This window comes from Rhinolophus ferrumequinum, chromosome 9, assembly GCF_004115265.2.
Source record: "Rhinolophus ferrumequinum isolate MPI-CBG mRhiFer1 chromosome 9, mRhiFer1_v1.p, whole genome shotgun sequence".
Taxonomy (NCBI): Eukaryota; Metazoa; Chordata; class Mammalia; order Chiroptera; family Rhinolophidae; genus Rhinolophus; species Rhinolophus ferrumequinum.
The window spans coordinates 80,940,533-80,950,743 of NC_046292.1; the positions used below are offsets into that span (position 1 = coordinate 80,940,533).

At 45.0% G+C, this 10,211-nt stretch overlaps 1 protein-coding gene across 2 annotated transcripts in view; it reads left to right on the forward strand.

The window, feature by feature from the left end:
• The window catches only part of GFOD1 (glucose-fructose oxidoreductase domain containing 1), a 101,519-nt gene extending 91,664 nt beyond the window's left edge, over positions 1 to 9,855 (forward strand). For both annotated transcript variants that reach the window (XM_033113578.1, XM_033113579.1), the window contains exon 2: positions 2,666 to 9,855. In XM_033113578.1, coding sequence (XP_032969469.1) covers positions 2,666 to 3,585 — 920 coding nt within the window. In that variant the 3' untranslated portion in view covers positions 3,586 to 9,855. The remainder of the gene's footprint in view (positions 1 to 2,665) is intronic.
• The last annotated feature ends 356 nt before the right edge of the window (positions 9,856 to 10,211 follow it).

Below are 10,211 nucleotides of genomic sequence, written 5' to 3' on the forward strand. Positions count from 1 at the left end.
ATGCTTACATTTTAGATGATTTCTTTATGATAGATTCCTAGAAGTCTCTTTTGACTTTTGAAGATATTGTGAGTTAAGATGTTGCTGAGACCCACCTGTAGAGTGTGGATGTAACAAAAGACTGTAGGCACACGATTTCTAGGCACTGTGGACATAGTGAAGACTTAAGAAATTAGAAGACCCAGTCTTTATCCTTGAAGAACTTACTGTGTAGTGTGGAACCACAATGTAAAAATAGCCTAAAGGAAGAGATGCCCGTTATCTCAGAAACTTGGGAGGGCCGTGTGTGAGTTTCGGAATGGGGGAGTTTTGTGTGTATGTTCATATTACATTTTCTGCAGAGGGAGTCTATAGCTTTCATCAGAATCTTTTCATCTAGAGAGCTGCAAAGCATTACCCATTCAATAATTCTTTTGGATGTGGAGGGAGAGTGAATTAATTTTCCCAATTAAATTTTTTTCTTTTGTTATTTCATTTTATAGCTTTTATAACAAAAATAGGATAAACTTTTTTCATGTTCCATAATATTTTTTTTTTTTTTTTTTTTTTTTTTTTTTTTTTTTTGGCCAATAGAGAATAACAAGAAGAGGCAGTCAGGGGTCCTGGTTTTGAGGACCTTGAGGTACGGTATAGGAGAGGCTACAGCCTATATACCCAAGAGGTGTGAAGCAGATTTTGGCAGCATTTGTCACCTGTCCCTGCAGTGACCTACCAATCCGTTTACATGTAAATCTGCTTCTGCCAGCATGAGCAGGTGTTACATGACTGTAAACCTACAGGACCATATAATCAGAACATTAGGTTAGGCAGGTGCATGGCACTTTTGGTAATACAAACCAGTGTTACCTCACCCCTCTGCTGGAGCTCCAGCCCTCACCTGGTTACTCCTGTGTTTCCCCGAAAATAAGACCAGGTCTTTGCTCCAAAAGATGCATTAGGGCTTACGTTCAGGAGATGTCATCCTGAAAAATCATGCTAGGGCTTCTTTTCCTGTTAGGTCTTATTTTCAGGGAAACACGGTAAGAGTTAAAGGTGCTTCTTACTGCTCATTCATGGTCATCAGGAAAGCCAGCCAGCTTTCCTGATAAGCAGATGTGGAAAACACAAGGGGATGTAGTCACTTCTAACCTCCAGGCCTTTCACGGGGCCACAATTAGATGTGCATATGGAAAGTGAGAGCCGTCGATTGTATTTTCTATAATCTGTTCTGACCATGTCTGTTGTTTGGCTAGTTCTTCCAATGGATAAACGAGAGAGCCGAATTTCATGGATTTTGTCAAGTTGAATGCCCATAGTCAGGACAGCTGGGGTGGGTCTGTGTATCTCATCACCCCATTTGCCTTGTGGTGTCTCCCTCATCTGTGGCTGGAGTGTCCAGGTCCCCATTACAGGGTGTATGTACAGAGCATGATTGGACGACAGATCACTGCTAAGAAATTCCCCAAGACTTTTCACCTAGTATCCTTTAATCTGGTTTGCTAACAAAATTTGTCTAATTCTCTTTTTTGTTTCAGTTCCATTTTGCTGTTTCTCCAGGTTCAGCTGACTTTTTCTTCCCTGACTCTTGGCTTCTGCAGAATAAATCCCTTTCTTCTTCCCTGTTACTCCCCTTTCTTCTGATCCTTTGTTTTCTCCAGGCCAGGAACCACTTAGTCTCCTAAAGGGCTTGTGTCTATTTGTAATTTATGCACTCATCACAGTCATCACATAAGCCTCAGTTCCGTTGGACAAAAGTACCAAACCCCACCATGAGACAGAGGGAGGTTGTGGAGAAACGGCCCACCCCTCCGATACAGGGAATATTTGCTCTTCCCATAAGGAGCCGGAAAACACTAAACCAACACATCTGTGACCACTGCCAGCCCTAATTCATAATGCAAAGTAAACAAGCAAGATAACACTCAATATAATCCTTTATTGGTGGTTGTGGGGAGCCAGCTAAAAGCTTAGACCTTTGAAGGATATCATTAAGAAATTCCTCCTCATGCTTAATCAGACTCGCCTTGGCCATGATTTAGGCTTATGTATTCTGGTTCTGTAGAGACAGAGACACTGTTCTTTTCTCTACATATGATGTTTTTAATAATACGTTTTAAATAAAAATTATATTTTACATATAAAATAAAACATTTCGTAAGTAAGATAATTTTGCTAAGACATATTTCATATTATGTGTAAAAAGATTATATTGTATACTTTAATAGAACTCATATTTTATTTAAATATTTTAAATATATAAATATTTTATAACATATTTGTATAAAATGTTATAGACTTATATGAATAAAATATCAAATGAGGCATTTTATATTATATTTCAAATATTTTTAAATATTTAAAAATATTTCTAAAATAGAAATATTTAAATCATATCTAATTATATTTAAATTAATATAAAATAAATTAATATTTAAATTAAGGCCAATGGTTTAATACTAAAATTAAGTAATTCGACTTTACTTAATAATTGAATATATAATATTGAAATGTATAGAATCTATTATTTTTGCATAAATAAAAGATGTTATAAAGTATTTAAAATGTAGTAAGTTTAGCCGCTCAGGTCTGGTTCCGGGTCCAAGAATTACCGTCTGGGGGCCACAGCGCCCCCTATCGCTGCCTGTCCTCCAGCGCCCTGATCGGCTATTTTTCCTCCCGCTCACAGGCATTGGCAAGAACGTCATCTGCGACCGCACGGCCACGCCACTGGACGCCTTCCGCATGATGTCGGCCGCCCACTACTACCCCAAGCTCATGAGCATCATGGGCAACGTGCTGCGCTTCCTGCCGGCCTTCGTGCGCATGAAGCAGCTCATCGAGGAGGGCTACGTGGGCGAGCTGCTGGTGTGCGAGGTGCAGGTGCACAGCGGCAGCCTGCTGGGCAAGAAGTACAACTGGAGCTGCGACGACTTGATGGGCGGCGGCGGCCTGCACTCGGTGGGCACCTACATAATTGACCTGCTCACCTTCCTCACCGGCCAGAAAGCCGTCAAGGTCCACGGCCTGCTCAAGACCTTCGTGAAGCAGACCGACCACATCAAGGGCATCCGCCAGATCACCAGCGACGACTTCTGCACCTTCCAGATGGTGCTGGAGGGTGGGGTGTGCTGCACTGTCACCCTCAACTTCAACGTGCCGGGCGAGTTCAAGCAGGACGTGACCGTGGTGGGCTCCGCCGGGCGCCTCCTGGCAGTGGGCACAGACCTGTACGGGCAGCGCAACAGCGCCCCGGAGCAGGAGCTGCTGCTGCAGGACGCCACTCCTGTCAGCAACTCCCTGCTGCCCGAGAAGGCCTTCAGCGACATCCCCTCGCCCTACCTGCGCGGTACCATCAAGATGATGCAGGCCGTGCGCCAGGCCTTCCAGGACCAGGACGACCGGCGCACGTGGGACGGGCGGCCTCTCACCATGGCTGCCACCTTCGATGACTGCCTGTACGCCCTGTGCGTGGTGGACACCATCAAGAGGTCCAGCCAGACGGGCGAGTGGCAGAACATTGCCATTATGACGGAGGAGCCGGAGCTGAGCCCTGCGTACCTGATCAGCGAGGCCATGCGCAGGAGCAGGATGTCCCTGTACTGTTAGCACGGACTGGGGACATAGGGGCACTTAGGCCTTCTGTGTGAGGGAGAGGTGGCCTCGAGGAGTGTGGGGTGGGGAGGTGGAGGGGCAATGGGAATAAACGGTGTCTGGGAAGGAGAAGCCCAGGTGAAGGGTCCCAAACAAGACTGTTGAGGGGCTGAGCAAATAGCCTAGGAGTGACCAGAGGGCCTGTCCTTCCTGAGATCATCCCTGGTGGCCATTTACATGAGAGAGAGGAGGTTTAGCTGCCTGTGCTGCCCTTTTCTGTGAGAAGCAAGGAGGGGGCTTTCCTTCCCATCTCACCCCCCCCCCCCACACACACACACACACACTTCGGCCTCCTTTGCAAGCCAAGTGCTCCTGCAAGGTCAAGTCTCCCTATCTGAGGGCGTTTAACCTCCAGCACACACACCTGGCAGGGAAAAGCACATCCTCACATGTCCACACAAGTCCCTTAGTCTGGGACAGGTGGGGGTGCAGAGGGCTAGTGAGAATGTTCATGTTCCAGGAAGGCTACTTGAAGTGTCTGAAGTGAAAAGTACTTGACAGCAAAGTGTACTGCTTTCTTGATTGATTGGTCTTCCTCCTAGGAACAATGCGGAAGTGGACCTAATTGGTTTCCCTCCCTTTCCCCTGGCCTGAGACAGGCTAAGGGAGTACCAGGAATGGCCAGCAGACTGACAGGTTCTTTCACCCAAAAGGAAAGAACAGGAACACACCCTGCATGGAAACAGATGAGGCAGAGAATAAAATATCCCCTTGAATTTGTCAGTAATTATAAAATTATAAGGAGCCACCTTAAAACACTACTTCCGGTGGAGTGGAATTGAGTGTAAGAGGGATTCAGTACTGAAGTATTGAGGTTGTCCTTTCAACTGGTTCTTCAGGCAGGGCCAAGGAGACAGCAGGAGGTGTGGGTCTGACTACAAGCTCATATGTTGCCCTCGAGAACTGGGGGCAGCTGTGTGCCCCAGAGTTGCAGTGGGAGTTCCCCAGAAGAAGGAGATGTGAGCCAGCCCTGCACTTGCTTTGTGGTCAAACACCCATCTCTCCTACCAAGCTGGGGAAGGGCTTTTAGGAGATTCACCCAGCTTTGTGGATTAAAAAGCGAAGTCTTTAGTTCCACTCAGATGTAATCGTCTTCCCTCCTTCCCCCCCCACAAAAAAATGTCAAGGTTCTTTTCCTTAGCTTTGGCCTTTGCTTTCACAGTTCTAACATCTGAAAAAAGTTTAACAGGTATTAACAAAACAAAACAAAAGGACAACAAGGAACATAATTTTCAGTGTTTCTAAAATAGGGTTTTAGAACCCTCTCAGGTGTATCTTCATGTAGGGTTGAGAAGCTAATGTTGAAAAACAACATGTTATTGGTCTCTTTGGTCTCCTATCTCGCATCACCCTCTGCTTACAGAGCTTTGTTGAAGATGGCACACTGCAGGCTCAGAGCGGCAGTGGCAAAAGGGAACAACCTGACACACACACACACACACACACACACACACACACACGAGTTTGTAAATGCTCACTACTACCAAATGTCATTAAAATCGCTTTTAAAAATTCAGACCTGGTCTTGAAAGAAAGACCAAGTCAAATACATTTTGAAAACAGGCCATCATCCTTTTGTTATCTTTTCTTAATCCTTCGTCCCACAGAAGACGTGTCAAAGTTGGATGTGGAGACTAGTGCTTGTAAATCTACATAGCTTTTGTTCACAGCTCACAGAAATCTAACAGTTATCTTTGGCACACAACTGAGGTTTCGACTTCTTTTCAGATAATTGGCAGTAGAACTAAACGGGAGTTTAAAGGGCCAAGAGTCCACCCCCAGGCTCTGGATAGGCAGAATCTGAAAATAAACAACATAATTAGTTGCATCCTGCATTTTCCTCCTAGGGTCAATATACTATGAAGCCCAAGCTGCCCATGGGTGCCGTGTGGGCGTGTCCAAATGCCATGGGAACAGTGGTCATGTTCTATCACAGAGGAGTAAGGATGGCCTTCCTAGAAAGAATTCTCCTACTTCTGGGGGCCTTACTGCAACATGGTAAGGGTAGTCAGCTGAAACTCTCCGTGGTACCTTAGGTCCCTGGTCTGTTTTCAGACTTCATGATGGCATGCCAGCTTTCATACCTATCAGTTCAAAACCAGAGATTTGGTAGAGTGGAAGTCTCCCAATTATAATTTGAGCAGCGGGCCATGCCATCAACTGTTTTGGTTCAGGTTCTCCTAAATTGCCCTCTGGATAGCTTTTGTGGGAACTGAGTGGAATGAATTTCTTTTTTTACCCCTAGCTAGCCTGAAAGGCTGTGATTAAGAATGAAGTGAAAGGAAACTAAATGACTCTATGGGTCTCATTTTTCTAATTCGTTTATAACCTAAGTGGGGATTTTCCTGGGGTTTCAATTTTATGTTTCTGTATTTAACCAAAATACTTGGGAGTTTTTTTTGTTTGTTTGTTTGTTTTCTCCCAAAGGCCTCTAAGCTCTGTGATAAATATTCAGTGTCTGAAACAAAAATTCTTATTTGAGACTGGAGTATATAGAAAGAACATATATTCTTTAAAAGAAGCATGAACAATATTTTAGTAAGTGTACTCATGTCTACTGAAATGCATGTCGTAGGTAGATGCGGGAATGAGAGGGAGAGAAGACTGAGATAGTTCATTTTTTGATACAAAAATGATAGCAAATGGGTTTAAGATACTTCTTTAGTGCTCCTTTTGCTCCTGTCTGATCACTTGCCAAGACTTGATTGGGAGCTGCAATATGAAGCTAAAATCTCAACTTTCAACAAAACTTGCTGGCACAAAATCCCGCACCTAATCCTGCCTCGGGGGTCTGAGTACCATCAGCTGACTTTGACCTAGGACAAGTCCCAGCAATAATCCAGCTCTTTCCGCTTAGTTTAATGTGTTTCAAGGACCAGGTGTAAAGGAGGCACCACTTCAGGGCCATCACGTTTAGTCTCCTTTGCCTGATTTGTTGCCATCCTCGTGTGGATGCCTCTGGTACAGGAAATTTGGGCTCATGCTGCTCTTTGCCTCGGCAGATGTCCTGATTCCAAATTCTGAGACGGGTCAGGGGGAGGCCAGGGGTCCTTAACAGTGGCGTCCACATGTGTTGGGCATGCTTTCGGCTTATTTGGAAAGTTTGAATTCTGGAGAGAGAGTCTGACCACTGTTAGCTTCTCCAGGAGTTCTCCCTTCAATGAGAGGCGTGGCAGTGGACCACAGGTACACCTTAGCCTACCTAGCTGGTAATACCTCTGTGTCAGGTAAATCTGGACCCTAGGGGCAGTTTTGGCCCACTCCAATTCAAGATGAACTTCTTCCAGAACCTTTCCCTCTCTGCAGAAAGCCATCCAAGTACTCCGTGCTCCAACATTTCTTGATATCCACTGTGTACAGAGTATTATAAGTACATTATGTCATTCAATCCATAAAAACAACCCCATAATATTGTTATTGCCATTTTACACAGGAGAAAATTGAAGCTCCGAGAGGAAGAGTGACTTGCCCAGAATCACACAATTATTAAGCAAAGTGAATCCTGAATCCAAATTCTTTTTTCTCCTCCAAACCACATTGCCTCCCAAGAAGAAATATTTGTGCCTCGGTAGTTTTTGCCAGGCAGGAAAGCACTGCTTGTTGGACCCTGTGGGGTCTGCTCTCATGCCCTGTGGAGCGTCTGTGATTAGAGCAGGGTGTGACTTGCATGGGCCTCCCCTCTACTGCTGTGACAGCCTCCTGTGGAGCAGGATGCCATATTTGATGTTCTGCCAGGTTTGTTACAGAGCTGTAAATGGAAGTCGTCGTTTTTCCTCCCCTTCCAAGATGGAAACATCACTCAGCTTCTTTTAAAATCGACTTCCTACATTGATTTTGATTGTAGGTGATGAGGCAAACCGCAGGGTTGGGGATTTTCAAAGCGTTGTTGGCCGATTATTATAGATGGCCTTGGCGTTTCCTCTCCGTGGTCTGAGTATAACATAGGACAATGTCTTTTCTCAGGGAGTGGGCCTTTTCAAGTTCAGTTGTTTGTGACTCAGATTTTAGCTGTGCATTGCATTTATACCTTTCTACTCTCTTCACTCTCTTCATTTTGTCCCATAGCTGCAGCTGTTGAATTTGACCAGTGGTCGTATGTTAGGTTTCTGATTCCATTGCTTTTGTTCTGGTGGGTATGGGAGCATTCAGCATTGCTGATGATATCCTGGGGAGCAAGTAAATCCAGTTGCATCCGAAGGGACTTTAGTTCCTTTATTTTATATCCACCAACAGGTTAAGTGATGGCCAAGGTCACACCGCTTCTTAGCGGGAGAGCCAGGCTAGAAGCCCAGTTTTCTGACTCTTAAGTCACATCCTGCCTTACACAGCAACTCCAGAGCTCTCAGATGGGAAGAGGGGGGCTTAGAGAGGAGAGATGGCTTGTCTGAGGTCCCATGGCTAGTAGGTGAAAGAGTTGCAATTAGAAGTCAGACTTGCAACGGATTGTATTCCCTGAACTGTTGCAGCTGAATCAATTTCCTAGAAGCTCATTTATGTCTTGAATGTACTCATAAAACTAGCTGTTTAAAATGCCCCATTGTGATTGTAATGTGAACCCTTATCTTTGATTTGTATTGTCTTTGGCAAGGATGGGGACATAAATTCAGATGTGCAGCTCAGGATGCGTGAGGCCAGCGCTACTTACACTCCCCCCAACCTCTCCTGGATGCAGATCTACTAGCTTAGGACCCTGCTCCACCTGCCGCCAATGGTTCTGGCCATCTAATCCCTGAAGTTTACCAGGCAGAGGCCGTGACATTGGGGATCTCATTTAAAAAATCAGCTATCAGCTCTCTGCATCTCAATTCTTTTTTGGGGCCAGGGAGGAAGGCAGTGATAGAAAAGTTGTGTGTGTCAGTCTTTCCGAGCAGCTGGCTTGCCCCACCGTAGGCAGAGAAGCTGATAGATGAGGAATGCTTCATTTCAGGGGACAGCCCTGACTGAGTCAGACTTCCAGGACTTCTCCTAAGAGGAGTGAAGACCCCCTGTGCTGCCTTAAGAAGTGATGGGATTATGTGGTCTCGTTGGAGTCTGGAGGTGAAGCCAGTACCAGGTCTGAGTGAATATATAGGTTAGCCATGGGAAGCGGTGGCCTACGGACCTTTTTCTTCCCTACATCGCAGCCCTTCTTTGCTGGGGCCCTTGGGAGGGCCACTGAAGTGTCTGTCTCTCAGGCTACTAAAGTGTTGCACTACTGAATACTCTTGAATCTGTTACACCCTTTTCTGTTCACACCAGCAGCAACTAGCCGAATGACAAGACCATGTCATGTGCAGCTGGCTCTATGCTTAGTGCGGCAATCAAAAGCTTACCTGGGCGGGTGGCCAGGGTCTACAGAATAACCGTGGTGTCACACTGTCTCTGTTTCTCTCCTTCCCCACTCAGGCTTCTGCTGTCCTCTGCAGCCATCACAATGGCCAAGTTGTTGAATGAGCCCCTTGGTTTCTCCTTATAAATGCAATAGCTTATTTGTGATGCTCGTCCAATTCCAGGTTAAGAAACAAAACAAAAGCAAGTGACCTGCCCAGCTCCTTTGTTTCCCGTCTTCTCTTTCAGGCATCCAGATGCATTTAGTATTCTGTCCCTGTGCCTTGCCCAGGGGAGGGAGAAGTTTCTAGCAATTGTGACTTTCTGTTTGCTGCCTGGTGCTTTTACAGTACTTCATTTTTTTTTTTAACCAAAATTGCATTTGTTTGGTTGTCATTGTCGAATATATATTTATTGTGTTTCACAAACATGAGTATATATATGTATATGTATAAAACCAAACTTATGTATAAAAAGTCAAGGCATGTATACTAGATATTTTAAAGAATTATTTATCAAGGGAAAAAAATGTGTGTTATAAAGTAAACAGAGTCTATATTTTCTATATAATGTAGATAGCAAAAAATAGCTTATAAATTATAGAAGGTTTTGGTTTTCTTTTTTATTATGAAAGGGAAAAAAATAAAGGACAATGAATGCAACTGTTCTTCCTGTTGTAAAGGCCAGACTGCTGTGGGAGGTGGCCTTCCCTACTGGGCTCTCAGGCCGAGCGATCGGTGCTCCAGGCCCCGGAGCCAGTGCCCCCCGTTACCTCTGTGATGATCAGCAGCCCTGGCTGGCATCACTCAGCCAGCTGGCATGTGCCCCTTCACATGTGGCTTCCTGCTGTTCTCCACAATTTGCATTAGTGGGATAAAGGAATGAAAGCAGCAAATAAAAATTGAACAAGCAATTCTAGCTATTTTTGTGTTTATTAGATCCAGGTGCACTAGCTCATGAGTTAGGTACCTGGCCCGTCTATGGGCTCTGAAGCAAGAATGAGGGGTAGGGAGGATGGTGGTGCATTGGGGTGTGTGTGTGTGTGTGTGTGTCTAGTGTGGGGAGAGGCTGTTCATGTGTCAGCATCCATGAAGCTGAACAATGGGAATTGATTGACCTTCTGCTTTTTGATTGTAGATATGTTAAATGTTAGAACTGGAGACTCTTTGGAGCAATCTAGCTCCAACCCTCATTTTGGAATTGTGGAAATGGAGGGGAGATAACCTATAAAAGGCCACTTGGGTGGGAGGGGGAGTGTGTAAAAGCCAACTCAA